Source organism: Carassius carassius, chromosome 34 (assembly GCF_963082965.1).
Source record: "Carassius carassius chromosome 34, fCarCar2.1, whole genome shotgun sequence".
Classification (NCBI taxonomy): domain Eukaryota; kingdom Metazoa; phylum Chordata; class Actinopteri; order Cypriniformes; family Cyprinidae; genus Carassius; species Carassius carassius.
Genome location: NC_081788.1, coordinates 28,545,299 through 28,563,629, shown reverse-complemented (window position 1 = coordinate 28,563,629; position 18,331 = coordinate 28,545,299). Strand labels below are relative to the sequence as shown.

At 36.1% G+C, this 18,331-nt stretch overlaps 1 protein-coding gene across 2 annotated transcripts in view; it reads left to right on the top strand.

Annotated features, from left to right (window-relative positions):
* LOC132114966 (stalled ribosome sensor GCN1-like) overlaps positions 1 to 17,419 on the top strand; it is a 59,222-nt gene extending 41,803 nt beyond the window's left edge. For both annotated transcript variants that reach the window (XM_059523376.1, XM_059523375.1), the window contains exons 37-58: positions 721 to 900; positions 1,007 to 1,227; positions 2,090 to 2,158; positions 2,243 to 2,381; positions 2,476 to 2,672; positions 3,592 to 3,734; positions 3,808 to 3,925; positions 4,047 to 4,262; positions 5,343 to 5,507; positions 5,586 to 5,747; positions 6,738 to 6,830; positions 7,238 to 7,381; positions 8,105 to 8,374; positions 9,204 to 9,317; positions 10,100 to 10,330; positions 10,424 to 10,617; positions 11,396 to 11,510; positions 12,471 to 12,567; positions 12,669 to 12,817; positions 13,833 to 13,943; positions 15,019 to 15,240; positions 16,720 to 17,419. In XM_059523376.1, the coding sequence (XP_059379359.1) occupies positions 721 to 900; positions 1,007 to 1,227; positions 2,090 to 2,158; positions 2,243 to 2,381; positions 2,476 to 2,672; positions 3,592 to 3,734; positions 3,808 to 3,925; positions 4,047 to 4,262; positions 5,343 to 5,507; positions 5,586 to 5,747; positions 6,738 to 6,830; positions 7,238 to 7,381; positions 8,105 to 8,374; positions 9,204 to 9,317; positions 10,100 to 10,330; positions 10,424 to 10,617; positions 11,396 to 11,510; positions 12,471 to 12,567; positions 12,669 to 12,817; positions 13,833 to 13,943; positions 15,019 to 15,240; positions 16,720 to 16,845 (3,476 nt within the window). In that variant the 3' untranslated portion in view covers positions 16,846 to 17,419. The remainder of the gene's footprint in view (positions 1 to 720; positions 901 to 1,006; positions 1,228 to 2,089; positions 2,159 to 2,242; positions 2,382 to 2,475; positions 2,673 to 3,591; positions 3,735 to 3,807; positions 3,926 to 4,046; positions 4,263 to 5,342; positions 5,508 to 5,585; positions 5,748 to 6,737; positions 6,831 to 7,237; positions 7,382 to 8,104; positions 8,375 to 9,203; positions 9,318 to 10,099; positions 10,331 to 10,423; positions 10,618 to 11,395; positions 11,511 to 12,470; positions 12,568 to 12,668; positions 12,818 to 13,832; positions 13,944 to 15,018; positions 15,241 to 16,719) is intronic.
* Positions 17,420 to 18,331: the final 912 nt, after the last annotated feature.

Here is an 18,331-nt window from a genome sequence, read left to right as displayed (position 1 = left end):
CTCTCTCTCTCTCTCTCGCTCTCTCTCTCTCTCGCTCTCTCTCTCGCTCTCTCTCTCTCTCGCTCTCTCTCTCGCTCTCTCTCTCTCTCTCTCTCTCTCGCGCGCTCTCTCATGCGCTCTCTCTCTTGCGCTCTCCGTGATTCACATTCGTCAAGGGCCGGGGAGCAGCTGGCCCGTACAGTTAATGAATAACGGATCAACTACGACAGCCTACATCGCACATCCTGCGATGTGACTATCGTGGATTCGTACATCGCGATATCGATGATTAAACGACACATCGTGCAGCCCTATATAGTATAATTTATTTTAATTATGATATTTATATTTTTGTAATTTAATATAATTATATTTGTTATTGTTATTGTCTCACATGAAAATGCATAGCATTGTTTTATTTTATTATTTATAGTATTTTTGTTTTCATTTTATGTTTTACATATATATTTCATTGATTTATTTATTGTAAGTATAGTTTTTTTTTCTATGATTATGTATTAATGGTAATGGTAATTCAGTCCATTATTTTGTATTTTTTGTATAATTCTTGTTTGTATTTTATTTTTATAGTATTTTTAATTATTACATATAGCTTTTTTTATTTCATATTTTTTCTTAATAATTCTTGTTCTTTTGTTCTTGACATAATTATAGTTTTGTTATAAGAATTGTATTTGTTTTATTAATCATTATCAGTCACTCTCTCCGCTGTGTCTGTAGGCTCGGTGGAGTTGTTGGGTGCGATGGCGTACTGTGCTCCTAAACAGTTGTCCTCGTGTCTGCCGAACATCGTTCCCAAACTGACGGAGGTTTTGACCGACTCTCACGTGAAGGTGCAGAAAGCCGGTCAGCAAGCGCTCCGACAGATCGGCTCCGTCATCCGCAACCCTGAGATCCTAGGTATGCAATATTAATGCTTAAATGCTTTTTTTGATTGAGTGATTGGGTATTAATAGAAGCGTGAAAGGTTCGAACCATCACTGAACTGAGATTGTGAATTGGGCAGCGATCACCCCCATCCTGCTGGACGCTTTGACCGACCCGTCTCATAAGACACATCACTGTCTGCAAACGCTGCTGGACACCAAGTTTGTGCACTTCATCGATGCTCCATCTCTGGCTCTGATCATGCCCATCGTCCAGAGAGCGTTTCAGGACCGTTCCACCGACACACGCAAGATGGCCGCGCAGATCATCGGAAACATGTACTCACTCACTGACCAGAAGGTAGGAAGTGTTTTATATCCTTAATAATGTGTGTGCTATAACAGGTTGATGACCTCTGGTTCCTTTTTCCCCCAAAGCTGGTGCAATGACGTTCAAATTACATTTTTATAAACAAATGTAACTATAAAAAGACTTCTTTTAAAACCTTTTATTTGGAGAATCCTGAAAAATTTATATATGAAGCAGCATGATTGTTTTTGATTTGTTTCTTGAGCAGCAAATCAGTATATTAGAATGATTTCTGAAGATCATGAAGATTGGAGGAATGATGCTGAAAATACAGCTTTGACAACAGAAATAAATTATATTTTAATAGATATTCACATAGAAAACAGCTATATAAAATTGAAAAAATATTTTCAAAAAATTTGCTGTTTTTATTATACTAAATATAATTATCAGCCTTGTTGAGTATTAGCTTCTTAAAATAAATAAATAAATAAATGCTAGTGCTGGCAACAAAATAAAAAAAACTTTTTTTTTCATTTATTTATAAAGCGATTCGTTCAATTGTTGATATCATATATAAATAAAATGTTATGTATTGTTTACCAAACAATGTGGCTTAAGCGTCCATGTGCAGCCTGCAGCTGGATTAATTATCCTGAAACAACTCCTCATTTTGATTATTTATCTAAAATATCTTTAGGATAAATATACTAAAAGAAATTGTTGCGCTTCAAATAAGTACAACCTTTTTGTTTCAGTTCCGCAAATCCAAAAAAGTCCATGCAAACAAGCAGAAAAATATTAATAGAATAATGTTTTTATAGAAGCTGCAAGCCACTTTAGGCTTTACTGACTCAGATGAGATCACCATAAATTGCTCCTCGGTTTAATATGGTGTTGTGTTTGTTTGCAGGATCTGTCTCCGTATCTGCCCAGCGTGGTTCCAGGACTCAAAGCGTCTCTGTTGGACCCCGTGCCCGAGGTAATATCAGCCGCACTGATCCATGGGAACTCTTGAAGCCAGCATGCACTGACTGGGTTACATGTGAACGTGTCTGTCCATCAGGTGCGGACCGTGTCTGCTAAGGCTCTGGGTGCGATGGTGAAGGGAATGGGTGAGTCCTGCTTCGACGATCTGCTGCCGTGGCTCATGGAGACGCTGGCGTCTGAACAGAGCTCTGTGGATCGATCCGGTGCGGCTCAAGGTGAGAGAACCATCACTGCACCTCCATATGTCTGTGTCCTTCTGCTTTACTGTATTAATGCTGTGCTTCATTCCTCTTCGTCTCCGTCTCTCAGGTCTGGCTGAAGTTATGGCAGCACTAGGTGTAGAGAAGCTGGATAAACTGATGCCAGACGTGGTTCAGACGGCCAGTAAGGTGGACATCGCCTCTCACGTCAGAGACGGATACATCATGATGTTCATCTACCTCCCTCTGACCTTCGGGGACAAATTCACCCCGTATGTGGGTCCCATCATTCCCTGCATCCTCAAGGTAAGAGGATTTCACGTCAGATATCTCCTGCAGTTTCAAATTTAAGAATATGAGCTTGAAGTTTAATGTAAACTGTTGAATTGTGAAAAATATATTTATAATTAAATATTTGTTTTAATATTAAGAGGCTGTTTACTTTCTTAACATTCTAGAAAATAAATATTGAGATTTATTTTCTATATAAGCTATTATTAAACAATTAATGTTTTCTTTGAGTAATGTTAAGAAATGTATTTTTTTAATTATAAATTAATAATGGTTATATTACTCAAGAATATGAGCTCAAAGTTTGTAAGTTTGAAAAATAGATTTACAAAAATGTTTATTTTTTTGTAAGAAAATGTTTACTTTCTAAATATTTAAGAAAATAAATATTGAGGTTTATTTTCTTAATAATAAATTAAACAATTAACTATTTATTTTATTATTATAAACAAATGTAATTTACGTAAATTGTTAAATATAAAAGTTTATTTGCACAATCTTTATTTGAGTGAAGGAATATTAAGAAAAATGTTTTCTAAATAAATTAAGAAAAAAAAAATATTTTTTTTTTTTTGTAAATGTTCCTGGTTATTGTGCAATGATTGATCAATCCATGTTTCTCTAAAGTAAACTTTACACCCTTCACATTTTATATGAAGGGATAATTCACCCAAAATTAAAACTCAATAGTTTCTTCTCTTTAACATGATAGAAGATATTTTGAAGAATTTTGCCTTTGACTTCCATAGTAGGAAAAAAATACAGTGGGAGTCAATGGCTACCAGCATATGAGCATGCTTTATCCTGTTGACTTGTTGATCTGTTTCTGTGTTTATTGGTTGTTCATACTGTTTTCTAAAGTCTCCTAAACAGAAATGAACTGGTCTGTTTGAGTAAGATAAATGACTGTGTGTGTGTGTGTGTGTGTGTCCAGGCTCTGGCCGATGAGAACGAGTACGTGCGAGACACAGCCCTGCGCGCCGGCCAGCGCATCATCAGCATGTACGCCGAGACGGCCATCGCTCTACTGCTGCCAGAGCTGGAGCAGGGTCTGTTCGACAACCTCTGGAGGATCAGGTACCAAACATCACACCCTCCATCATGTTGTCATAGCGACGGATGCTGATGCTGAGTGTGTGTCTCCTCTTAGATTCAGCTCGGTGCAGTTGCTAGGCGACCTGCTGTTCCATATCTCCGGGGTGACGGGGAAGATGACAACAGAGACTGCGTCAGAGGATGACAATTTTGGCACGACCCAGTCGAATAAGGTGACCCTGGAACAGACCACAGGGCTTGTAGATTCAGGACATAAGAGTAAAGTAGATCCCTCACTTCCTGTTTCATGGAGACTTTGAGTGTAAATGTTGTGTTTTTAATGCATTTCCCCAGGCCATTATTGGAGCGCTGGGCGCAGAGAGACGCAACCGTGTGCTTTCTGGGCTCTATATGGGCCGCTCGGACACACAGCTGGTGGTCAGACAGGCATCTCTTCACGTGTGGAAGATCGTGGTGTCGAACACGCCTCGAACGCTACGAGAGATCCTGCCCACCCTCTTCACGCTGCTGCTGGGCTTCCTGGCCTCCACCTGCCCAGACAAGAGAACGGTACAATCCAACCACAAACTACAGTCCCTTTCGATTTCTGTGGCCTGCATTTGGGGTTTTTTTGTGGAAATTTGTTTCTATGTTAGCAACTACATCAGAATTGTAGGAGTTTTACGTCGTTTGGAAAGCAGTGTGTATTTAGTAGCATCATAATTGTGCTCTTATGTTTTTTATTATGATTTATTTATAATAAAAAAATTTTAAACCAGATTGAGGAATAAAATACTATAATGATGTGGAATATGATGTCAAGAAGTAAAAAAAAACTGTTTAAAAAGTTTAATATCAACATGAAATTAAAATTCTGACTCTCTCTTTAATTTCTAAATACAATTATCATAGTTTAAATTTAAGAAAATAAATATTAAGTGAATTATAATATAATTTATAATTCAAAAAAACATTTTTTGAATTATAAATTAAGTAAATATTTATTCATTTTAATATTAAGAAAACATCTTAATATTTAAGAAAAAAAATTTGTAAGCACATTATTATAGTAATTACAATTAAATTATTGTTTATTTTCTTAATATTTCAGAAATGTTAAGAAATGGATTTTCTTAATAAATTGAGAAAACATTTGTTTATTTTAATATTAAGAAAACGTTAACTTTGTTAATATTTAAGAAACAAATTACAAAAAAATTACATTTGTTTTTTTTTCTTAATAATAAATTAAATTGTTTGTTAATTTTAATATCTAATGTCTACTTAATTTTTGCAATGGTGTAGTATTATTATTATTATAGAAATGTATATTTGTTTTCTTATTTACTTGAGAAATATATGTATATAAATATTAAGAAAATCTTTACATTTTACATTACAAAAAAATAATAAATTGCAGTCATACTTAAAATATTTGTTTAATTGTTTTTACAATTATTTGAGAAAATATATATTAGGAAACATTGTCATAATAAATTGTAAAATTATTTGTTAATGAAAATATATAAAAATATTGAAATTTTAAATATTTAAATACTATTTAAAAACGCTTTGAAAAAAGTATGGATGATGGATTCTAAAGAAAAACGTCATTGCTTGTTGTCGATGTTCATGTCTGTCCTGCTCCAGATCGCCGCTCGTACTTTGGGTGACCTGGTGAAGAAACTGGGTGAGAAGATCCTGCCTGAAATCATTCCCATCCTGGAGGAGGGTCTGCGCTCGGATAAGAGCGACGAGAGGCAGGGTGTGTGCATCGGCCTCAGCGAGATCATGAAGTCCACCAGCAGAGACGCAGTGAGTTGCAGCTGATGCATGATGCTCAACGGGCTCCTCTGTTCACGTCATCATGATAAAGTGCTGTTTTTGTGTCAGGTTCTGGTGTTCTCCGAGTCTCTGGTTCCCACCGTGCGTAAGGCCCTGTGTGATCCTCTGGAGGAGGTTCGTGAAGCAGCTGCCAAAACCTTCGAGCAGCTCCACACCACCATCGGTCACCAGGCCCTCGACGACATCCTGCCTATGCTTCTCAAGCAACTGGTGCGGCCACTTCCCACAATCCCCGTGTTTACTTTGCATTGTTGAGATTCCGAGACATTTTGAAAATTAATAAGCGGTAAAACGATATTAAAAGTGTAGTTCACCCTCCACTTGTTCCAAACCTGTGTGAGTTTGGTGGGCATCCAAACAGCTGACGGTAGCCATTGACTTCCATAGTATTCTTTTTCCACACAAGTCAATGGCTACCGGCTGCTTTTCAGTTACCAGCATTCTTCAAAATGTCATCTGTTGTGTTGAACAGGTGAAAGAAATGCTTACAGGTTGAGTAAATGATGACGGAATTGTAATTTTTGGTTGAACTGCCTTTTTGAAAAAAACTACAGATGATGTAAATTGAATGGGTTTTCGAATGAAGAAACCAAAAATACAGCAAAACAGTAATATTGTGGAATATTAAAACAGTTTATAATTAGGGATGCACGATCATGATTTTTCATGGCCGATTCCGATACCGATTTCAGGTTTTTAAAAAAAAGAGCAACAAAAAAGAAGGAAAGTGTGCATAAACAAGAGGTTTATTTGGTATTTAACAGGCCAAACTGGCTTTTGGCTATTGAAAACAAAAACCGTAATCATCTGAAATGAACAGCAGTAACTGCACAGTAAGTAGCCTACACTCAATACAAACATAGATGGCACAGACATCAGCATTTAGCTTTTGTTTTTGAATTGGGTTGAAACTACAGAGAACTGGCCTTAAATGAAGAGATTAACTGTAACCGTGTGAAATTAAAGGCAATAACTGCATAGTTCTACAATCCAAACAACACAATCAACACACATTCAATAAGAGGTTTCAGTATTCAGTATTTTGTGATGAATAGAAAGTTAAAAAGAAAAGCACAAGTATTAATTTAATTTTATTAAAAATAAATCTTGTTGACCCCAAACGTTTGACCGGTGGTATAGTTCTCCACGTCTCAGTCTGCTCTGAAACCCATTTAACTGTCCTTTGTGCTTTTGTTGCAGGAGGACGAGGAGACGTCAGAGTTTGCTCTGGATGGATTGAAGCAGGTGATGGCTGTGAAGAGTCGATCTGTCCTGCCTTACCTGGTGCCTAAAGTGAGTTCTCTTCTTTCTGAACTAATCTGAGCATAAACAAAGAGTCAGAAACTGCTGCATCCAGACTTTTGACTAACAATGTCAGCGTAATTATAAGCTTTTTCTGGCCTAGAAATGACCACTTTAGGCTGTAAAAAATTACCAACACACATTTATTTCAGATAATGTTTATTTTAAATGGCAAAAACGTTTTTTATGATTTTAGAATGCTGATTCCAGGTTATGGCATGAAGCCAGCCAATCAGATTGGATCTTGCCGTTTTGAGCAAGCTCTTGCCGTTACTGTGTGCAGTCTGCGTCTGTGGGCGCCTCAGACTGAGACTAGAATATTCCATGCACTTGTTTACCTGTTGAATTTGAACTATTCCAGATCATGTTATGTAACACTTGATTTTTCTCCTCTGTAGCTGACGGCTCCTCCTGTAAACACGCGTGTCCTGGCCTTCCTGTCTGCGGTGGCAGGAGACGCTCTGACCAAACACCTCGGGGTGATTTTACCCGCGCTGCTCTCCTCTCTCAAAGACAAGCTGGGCTCAGACGAGGGCCTGCAGGTGAACATGACAGCTGTCAATCATCCCTTCTGATACATCACATCCTCTACTGCTCAAAACATCGCGATAGAGATATTTTAATGTTTTAAATAAAGTCGCTGCTTCTTACCATTTGTGCATTTATTTTATAAAAACATTCTAAAAAAACGATATGCGAGTCCGTTAGTGTAATTTATTTCTGTGATGCACAGCTGTATTTCCAGCATCATTCCTCCAGTCTTCAGTGTCACATGATCTTCAGAAATCATGAAAATATGAAAAGTTTTGTCGAAATCTTGATACAGATATTTTTCTGTTTCAAACAAATGCTGTTCTTTCAAACTTTCTGTTCATTAAAGATTCCTGAAATAATGCATCACAGTTTCCACACCAAAAGTGAAGCAGGACATCTGTTTTCATTGATAATAATCAGCAGCGAATCAGCATATCAGAATGATTTCTGAAGATCATGTGACACTGAAGACTGGAGGAATGATGCTGGAAATACAGCTGTGCATCACAGAAATAAATTACATTCTAACCTAGAAAACCACTATTTTAAATTAGAATAATATTTCACAATTTCACCATATTTTTGATCAAATAAATGCATCCTTTATGAGCAGAAGAGACTTCTTTATAAACATTTGAATAATTGTACTAATTCTCACACTTTGACTAGTTAACATACACGTTTAACTCTTGGCTGACTGTGTAAATGTGTGCGTCTCTGGTCTTGTGCAGGAGCTGAGCAACTGTCAGGCGGTGATCCTCTCGGTGGAGGATGAAGTGGGCCAGAGAATCATCATTGCGGATCTTCTGGAGGCCACACGAGGAGCAGACGCTGGGCTGAGGCAGGCGTCCGTCACCATCCTCAACGGATACTTCTCTCGAACACGGCTGGACTACAGCGCTCACACACGCATGCTGCTGTCCGGCCTCATGCGGCTCATGAACGACCCCAACCCCGAGGTGCTCAACCAGAGCTGGGACACCATCAACTCCATCACCAAGGTGAGCGATGCATTGTGCTTCAGCAGGTCTTCTCAAAGTCTCATGTGATCCAGTCTTTAAACCACTGAGAGACTAGTTTTGTGATCCTTGACCTGTTAGTATGAGAGCGTTAAGTTGGAGATGTTTATAGTTGGTAAGTTTGATTCATTTCTATGAATAACTTCAATTGTCTTTACACTGAATCAATTCAAAGCTGATACTGCATCACTGAAACAGATGCACAAAAAGCCTGTATTTCTCTCAAAATAAAAGGAAAAGTATATGTATTTTATGTTGTTGCATATACAAAACTGTTCAAAATATGAAGTGTTTTTTTTTTTTTTTTTAAGAATTTATACTTAAGGAAGGCATGAGTAAAGACGTTTATAATATTACAAAATATCTATATTTTATGGAAATGCTGTTCTTTTAAACTTTAATATTCTCAAAGAATCTTGAAAAATAAAATGCATCTCAGTTTCCTCAAAAATATTTTTAACATCGATAATCAGAAATGTTTCTTGAGTTGCAAATCATCATATTTTCATGATTTCTGAAGATCATGTGACACTGAAGACTGGAGTAATGATGCTAAAAAAATCAGCTGCGTATCACAGAAATAAATTACATTCTACAATATATTTATATAAAAACTTATTTTAAATAGTAATATAATTTCAGAATTTTTACTGTATTTTTGATCAAATAAATGCAGCCTTGGTGAGCAGAAGAGGCTTCTTTCTCTTATATTTATTACTTGATTTATGCTACTAATGGGAAATAAGCAAGAAGTGATGAAATATGACTGGTATCATCGTTTGGTTGATATAGTTTCACTGTGTTTGTGCAGAAACTGGACGCTGGCAGTCAGCTGTCCCTTATTGATGACCTGCACAGGGACATCCGCTCTGCAGCTGCTGAGGTCAAAGGTCAACACTTACCTGGCTTCTGTCTTCCCAAGAAGGTGAGAATCACTTACTGAGACAAAAATTGCACTTTTTTTCCACTTTTTAAAATGACTAAAAATAAAATAAATTGAAAGCAGAATATAATAATTAAAAAAAAATTGATAATAAAAATTACAAAAGGAAAGTTTTCCATTCAGAATATAGGCTTTATGAATATGAAAGCGTATTATTTAAAAAAAACAAAACTTTTTTTTTCAGTGATTTAAATAAATCTGAAATAAAATATATTAGATTTTAAAAAAAGACTTCCAACTTTAATATAAATTTAGCTTTGGCAATTAACTGAAAATAAGTACAACTAAATTGGAAAAAAATTTATTTAATGATAATTACATTTTAAAATAGATTCCATTCTGAATGCAGCATTTATGAATGTGAAAATATTGTTAACTAACATTTAAAGCTTAATAGAATTATAAAAAATAAAACATAATGATAAAAGCGAATATAAGTATTAGATTTAAAAAAAAAACATCTGGAAAAGTTGGTAACTAACTGTAATAAGTTTAATTTGAAGTACTAAAACTTAGTACTAAACTGAAGTACTAATCACTAAAACTTAAAACCGAAATGAATTTAATTAAAGCTAAATAGGTATATAAAAATAAAAAACAATTTAAAGATTTAAAAATAATATTCTATTAATAACATTTTTAGAAATTTTGACTGAAAGTGCTGAAAAAAAGCATGAAAACTGAAAATATTAAAATAAGCTAATTTAAAACAATAATAAATACTGTAATAGCCCTGATATGACCTGCTGTGGATGTTTCCTCAGGGAGTGACGTGTATTCTCCCCGTGCTGAGGGAAGGCGTGCTGACAGGAAGTCCGGAGCAGAAGGAGGAAGCGGCTCGTGCGCTGGGCGGAGTCATTAAGCTGACATCAGCGGAGGCTCTGCGGCCCTCTGTGGTCAGCATCACCGGACCGCTCATCCGTATACTAGGAGACCGATTCGCTTGGACCGTGAAGACGGCTCTGCTAGATACGCTCACTCTGCTGCTGGCCAAAGTCAGTGTCCATCACGCCTCGGTCCTCATGCTGATGAAGAGCACTCATAACACACGCTCACGTCTCCTCTCTCTCTCTCTCTCTCGTGCACAGGTGGGCATCGCTCTGAAACCCTTCCTGCCACAGCTCCAGACCACCTTCCTGAAGGCCCTGCAGGACTCCAGCCGGGCCGTGAGGCTGCGGGCGGCCGAGTCTCTGGGTCAGCTGGTCTCGATACACACTAAAGTAGATCCACTGTTCACAGAACAGCTGTCGTCCATACGCAACGCAGAGGACTCTGGAGTCAGGTGAGAAAAACATCAGAAAACAAATGAGAATACACTGCTGTACTGAAAAAACAAAGTCTCTTCTGCTCACCAGGGCTGAATTAACTTGATCAAAAATATAGCAAAATCAGTAGTATTGTGAAATATTATTACACTTTAAAAGAATGGTTTTATTTTTCAATATCTGTTAAACTGTAATTTATTTCTGTGATGCAGCGCTGTATTTTCAGCATCATTCCTCCAGTCTTCAGTGTAATCTTAAATTTTCTGCTCAATATGATAATTTGCTGCTCAAGAAACATTTATAATTATCATCAATGCAATAATAATTCATGTTAAACACTTAAAGGGGTCATATGATGTTGCTAAAAATAACTTAAATAGAAATTTCAAAAGAGCTGCATTTATTTTTGTTCAATTTTGATCAGTTTAATCCAGCCTTGCTGAATAAAACTGTTCATTTCCCTTAAAAGCAAAAACGGACTCCAAACTTAGCCAATAAATAGTTGTACATTAAAAATAGTTTTAATTGCTTTATTAAGTCAAATAAAGAGAGTGCAGAGAGATATGAAACTAAAACTTTGCAGGAAATGGTATTTGTGTCCTGGTGCAGTTTTACAGTTGAATGCTTTTTATAACACCATTGAGCAATCAGATCTTAATAAAGCATAAAAGTTCATAAAAGTTATAGTTTTTGCCTAATTAATTGGTCACTATTAATTATTATTAGGGATTCTGATTTTTTTTCTGTGGAGAATATAAAATAATCAGTCATTCTGTTATTGTCTTCATTCTGCAGGGAGACGATGTTGCAGGCCCTGCGCTTCGTCATCCAGGGTGCAGGGTCAAAGGTCGACCCCTCCATCAGGAAGAACATCACCACCACACTGCTGGGCATGCTGGGACATGATGAGGTACAGCTACTAGTCAGGATTGTTACGGTTAACAAAATTAAATCCATCATTTAAAGAAGGAGGGGTGAAAAAATACTTTTTCTGTTAATTGAAAAAAAAAAACGTTAAATAAATTAAACAAATAATATAAATACAAAAAAACTTAAACTTATTTTTTAAGGTAGTTGCCCAGGCAACATTTATAATTTTCATATAGTTTTAACTTGAAATACTAAAATAACTAAAGCTAAAATTTCAATAAAATTTATTAAAACTACATCAAAACCTAAAAATAATAAAAACGACAGGAAATACTACAAAATTACAGCAACATAAAAAAAAATATAAAAATAAAAACACTAGTAGTATCTTGATACTACAATATTACTACTTTTATTTTACTCGAAACCGAAATCTTTAAAACAAATAAAAATATAAATGTAAATATTTTAGTGTTTTTAATGTGTTGAGTAAACAAAACAAATATTTTTGTATATTATTATTATATATTACATATGTTTTTGTTTGTGTGTGTGTATATATATATATATATATATATATATATATATATATATACACACACACAAATTTAAGCATTGTCTAGGATATTAAAACAATATTTTCAGATAATATATTGTCAATAGAAAAAATAAAATGTAAAATATATACATATGTTTTTAAATATTGTAACATTTAACTTTTTCTATTGACAATATATTATCTGAAAATATTGTTTTTATCCTAGACAATGCTTAAATTTGTGTGTGTGTGTGTATAGATAGAGAGATATAGAGAGAGAGAGAGATATGTTTATGTAAAATATTCCTATTATTTGTTTGGTTAAAGACATTTGTGAACATGAATGCATGTGTTCTTTGTCTTTAAAACCGTAACTAGAACAGGATGTGGTTATGTGAACATGTCGTTGTTGCCTTACCTCTGTGTGTGTGTGTGTGTGTGTGTGTGTGTGTGTGTGTGTAGGATGCCACAAGAATGGCCTCAGCAGGCTGTGTTGGCGAGCTGTGTGCCTTCCTGTCAGAAGAGGAGCTCAAGAGTGTGTTACAGCAGCATGTCCTCGGTAAGATCACACACACCTGCCAGTGGTTTTTGGATGAGATGCATGGAGATAAGCCCTTGATTCTAGAACTGAATCCTCTCATGTGATCTGCTTGTCTGCAGCGGATGTGTCCGGCGTGGACTGGATGGTGCGTCACGGCCGTAGTTTGGCTCTGGCCATCGCAGTGAAGTCCGCTCCTGATCGGCTGTGTTCAGAGGAGTACAGCTCGTCTGTGCTGGAGGCCGTCTTATCCAGTGCCACCTCAGACAGAGTAAGACACCGCAGTGAATCAGCAGAAAGCATGGCTCATACTGGAACCCCTGGGGTTTGTTTAGGGCCGAATAAATCTCAAATCTCATGAATATGTAAATATTCAACCTCTCAGACTTTCCTAAATCCACTGACACGTTTAAAGCCCAGGGTTTCTTACACAGAAGGGAACATACAGAATTTGATTTTAATACTTTTCAGACATGTGTAAGTAGAGGAAAAGAGAAAACTATGGTATGGAAAAAATATTCTGATTTCTAAAATATTACAAAAAAAATAAAATGTATGCATCATACAAGCGGAGTGTTTTTCATGACATTTAGAGCAGCCAATCAACATTTCAGTAATCGTTTAACATAACTAAAGAAATTGCCTATTTTTGTATGTTTTAAGACAAAACTGTTGAATTATTGTAAACAGTGTATTGAAATGATATTGTAATCATAATACCGTTGATTTTGCCATGAATTTAGCCATTGCTTCTGCTATAGTATTAAATAAAAAATAAATGCATAAATAAAATCATTTATCTTATGTTAAGTATGGTCTGGAAATTTGATGTAATTTTGAAATGGAACATTTTTAGGAATCCTGAAAGCTCACAACTCCTGGATGTCGTTTAACATCATAGGATTTAATAAGATCTTGCAATTTTTTTGGTGCACTGATGCAAACATTTGATTCTGATCTGTGTGTGTGTGTGTGTGCTCTTGTTTTTGTGTCCTATCAGGACACAACTCTGTATAATGACATGGGTATGACACGGGTATTACAAGGAGAGGGTGACTTATGAGGACATAACCCATGTCCCCATTTTTCAAAACGCTTATAAATCATACAGAATGAGTTTTTTTGAGAAAGTAAAAATGCACAAAGTTTCCTGTGAGGGTTAGGGTTAGGTGTAGGGTTGGTGTAGGGCCATAGAATATACAGTTTCTACAGTATAAAAACCATTACACCTATGGGATGTCCCCACTTCTCACAAAAACAAACGTGTGTGTGTGTGTTTTCTGCAGATCCCCATCGCCTGCAGCGGCATCAGAGCCATGGGTTACCTGATGAGACACCAGCTTCGCTCAGGAGGACCGGAGAGCGTCTCGCCCCGCATCATTACACAGTTCATCAAGGTGAAACTGACTCCAGCATACACTGAGACAAACCGTGTACAGATTACTGTAGAATGGACACTGCATACTTGATATCCTTGGTAACAAACAATGAGCAGCACTTTTGTTACAGTGTTCATTTTTGTTTGCATTAGTTAATAAAAATATAGCTGGTTAGTGTTCATGTAGCTCAAGTGGTAGAGCATTGTGTTAACAAGCGCAAGGTTGGGGGTTCGAATCCCAGGGAACACGTTAGGAGAAAATTGTTATCCTGAATGCAATGTAAGTCGCTTTGGATAAAAGCGTCTGCTAAATGCATACATTTAATTTAAATTTATTTTATTGTTAGTAATTTTAACTAGGGTCCCATGCGTAAATGTTGAACTTAACGTAATAAATGCTATTTTTCATTAGTTAGTTAGTTTATCACAATATAGTTTTTCTGGTTATTTTGAGCACTTTATTTTGAGATATGAATTTTTCATATCTTTCGATATTGACACGATATTGACGAAATATTTAATTGATCAGGAAATGCATTTGACGTATCCGTTAGACCTCAACAATGAACACAAACATAACTTTGTTTATAAGTAAACTGTGCGCAATTCATTGTAATATTTCCCTAATTCCGTGTTCGAATGCAAATTTATAATTAAAAAAAGTCTCTAATAAAAATGAATCCGTAAAACTTGCACAATTTAATCAATTGTAAAAAAAAGTTTGCCGAATTTTTTTTTATTTTTTGTCAAGTGAAGTGCAGCACAAGAGAAGTTGCGTAGTGTATAAGTTAATAAAATATTTTTAAAATAAAAATTAAACTCCTTATAATAATAAATCATCGTTATTATTACTTTGAGAAGTACTTTTACTAGACAGTAGTAATATAATTCTGGCATCATTTGTACAAAATTACTCGTTTAAAATAAAAACACAAACAATAACTTGATTTATTGCACAGCCCTATCTAGTTATATTCCATACGTATTACATAATATATTTTTTTTACGTCATTGCGAGCAAACTCACTCACATTAGTTGGACTGACACACAGCAGAGATGTTGAGTTCCCCGTCTGCTTTGGCTCCTCCCACAGTGTCTGCAGAACCAGTCGAGTGACATTCGTCTGGTGACGGAGCGAGTGCTCTGGTGGTTGTGTAAGGAGGCGGAGACTCCCGCGCTGGAGCCCAATCTGATCAAACCGCTCATCAAGGCCCTGCTGGACAACACCAAGGACAAGAACACCGGCGTCCGAGCGCAGAGCGAACACACACTCGTCAGCCTGCTGCGGCTGCGCCAGGGAGACGACGGCATGCAGGTCAGTCCTCGCATGCTCCTGCTCTCATAAAGATTGGGAAAGCTTTACATAAAACAGATATCACAGCCCTGCATCTTAAAAAAAAAAAAAAGTCTAACAGTTGTGCCTTATTTGATAATGCACAGTTCAAAAATATCAGTAAGCATAGTTTTTCACAAAACAAGGATGGTTTTTCAAATGATATGTAATATATCATCTTTAAATGATGCACTTAGCAAAATAACAGAAGCAGTCAGATGTCAAAAGTTTTGACATCTAATTACAATAGAGTATTCAGATATGTATACAATGTGTATTTTTTAACTTACAATCTGCAAAGGAGTGGAAAAAAAATTTCAAATACTCCATTTAGTGTCCAAGAACTTAACATAAACCAGTTTATAAATAAGCTTTTTCCACAAAATCAGAAATTTCTGCGGCTGTTTGTGGTGTTTAGTTTATGGTTGCGTATTGAGGAATTTATTGTGTTACTCAGTTTTTCGTGTGAAATTTTCTAATTTTGTTTTCTCATCAGATCTAAAATGACTCTTTGAGTGCTCATGCTTATTATGCACATTTTAGGATTTTAACACACATCTAGCTGTTTCCATCCAGCATTTAACTCTTTCCCTGCCAGCATTTTTTTAATGTTTCCAGCCACCGCTAGTGATTTTGATGATTTTCACTAAACTTTGATCACCTCCAGTATATTTTGCTGTATCAGTATTTGAATATGCAATACACCAAAATAAAGATCAGAGCCTCTACTTTTAAACAGAAAAATCTTGTGTTCTAGCTTAAATCATTTTTTTTTTTGCAACAACACTTGAATATAGGTAGGTTTCATAAAAATTTATAGTTTTGAGCAAAAAGGTGAGAATTATTATTATTTTTTTTATCAAAAACTACAATCTGGATAAAATTCAGTATGATTATCAAGGCATAACTCCAGTAAATCGCTTCCATCAACACCTCCAAAGCTTGCACAGACATATACCACTTCCTGTATAAACATTTTACTCTTGCTGTTGATCACATTATTTTTAATATGCATCTGTTTACATAAGAGATCCTTAGTTTCTCTGTCCTGTTCACGTGTGTTTTTGTTCGGGAGGTTGTGTACTCATTCAAAAAATGTGTAATAGCGCCCTCTAGTGTATAACAGTGAAAACACAAAAAGCTGTGAAAACTCGTCTTTGACTGGGAAACGTTGTCTTCTAAGAGACGAGATAACTCGTCAATGGCGGGAAAAGAGTTAATGTGGGAAATCTCTGTATCTCAATCTTGCATTCCATTTCTTTGTAATTACTGTGAAATTTACTAGCAATTTCTGAAAGAAAACAGTCTTTTTTGTTTTCAGTTTGGATGACAGAAGATGTTAGGCAGAATATTCACAGCTTTTTTTCATTCAATAAACACAGATCACAGATTAAAAAAAAACTTGAAGCCAATAAAGACAATGCGTTTCAAATAAGGTCTGCATGTGTACATTGGTTTCAGAGCATCAGTGCGATCCTGGACTCGGCCAGTAACGAGCTGCTGTCAGAATGTTACCGCAGATCCTTGAAGAAGATCTCCAGCCTTCCCGACTCCAACGAAGAGATCGACGACACCATCCTGACATGATGGACAGCCTCAGCTGCTCTGAATCCTGCATCTGTCAGTCTCACACACACACACACACACACACACACACACACTCTCTCTCTCCTCACGCTAGCTTTGACTCTTCATGTCGTTTACACCACAAGGAAAGCCTGGGAAAGTATTCATTGTGCTGATCCCCTGAAATCATCAACTAAAATCTGCATTTTCCTTTTAATTTAAATTTGTGACTATTTTTCGTTTGGTTTTCTTCTGAAAGATGAAGTATTAATTTGTGCCATTTCTTTTCAAACACTGATGTTCCGCTGCCCTTTTCTATTTCGTTTGGATGGTGAGCAGTTTTTTTTGCTGTTGTGATTGATTTCTCCGTGTGTGTGAGAGACACGTGAGCCATTAACAACCCTAAGGATGTAATGCTGATTTATCCACTTAGCACTGTGTCCATTAATAATGGTTGTATGAATAAATAGAAAATGAAAAGTTTGCTTTAATAAATGTTTTGACTCAAAGAAATGACCTTTGTTTTGTGTTTTAATGTTTTAATATTTAGTTCGGGGGAGGTTTTGAATGAATAAAATGCCTTTTTCCATCTTCACACAGTCTTTAATCATGCTCACAGAAAGCACTTGAAAAATTGTCTCTGTGGCTGGGTTACAAAGTTAAAATCGTCTATTGTTTCAGGGGCCCTACGCAGCTTGTGTACTTTGTGTAAAAGGGGAATCGGCTCTGGTTAAAGGGATAGTTCACCTAACGTCGCAGGTCCCCTTTGACTTCCATAGTATGGGGGGAAAAACTTATGCAAATCACTGAAGATCACCAACTGAAGGTGAACTAAACCTTTAAGGACATATTCAGACTTTAGGTTTATTGGTTGGTAAAAAGCATCAACGTTTTGCTGTAACAGCTAGAAATATAATCTAGATTGCATTTATGTAAGAGTCGGTGATAAATTAGGATGCTAGAAAACAGTGTAACCTCAAGAAAACATCTTGATATTCATGAATCAAATTTAACCTCATGAATTGAATCCTGGGATGATTTAAATACTGTAAAATCTGTCGAGTTCTTCTCTTGTTGACTATCCAATTTTGCATTAAAAAAATGCCTTTGATCAAAAAGTTTTTCAAATCAGTCATGTCCACATTGTTTTGTACTTAAAACTAAATGTATTACTAAAGAAAGAATAAGTGCATAAAACATTTAACATTAGACAAAAGGGTTATTAGACTAACAAAAGAGTTTTCATCCTCATCATAAAGCCACGGATCTGAAGTCTTGATTTGAAAGGTTTGAGGGTTTCAGCAGTGATCAGGCACATCTGCAGGTTCAGTACATCGTAAACCCGTCTTGTGTGTCATCACTGAGTCCATAGGCAACAGAATTCATCTTTAGCTGATCCCGAGGGAATCAAATCTGCAGTTTTCTGGCAGATTCTCAAAGTTCAGACAGCTTTGGAAAGTTGCCCAGAGTTTGCTGGCTCTCACTGAGAAACTGCTGAGATGTCATG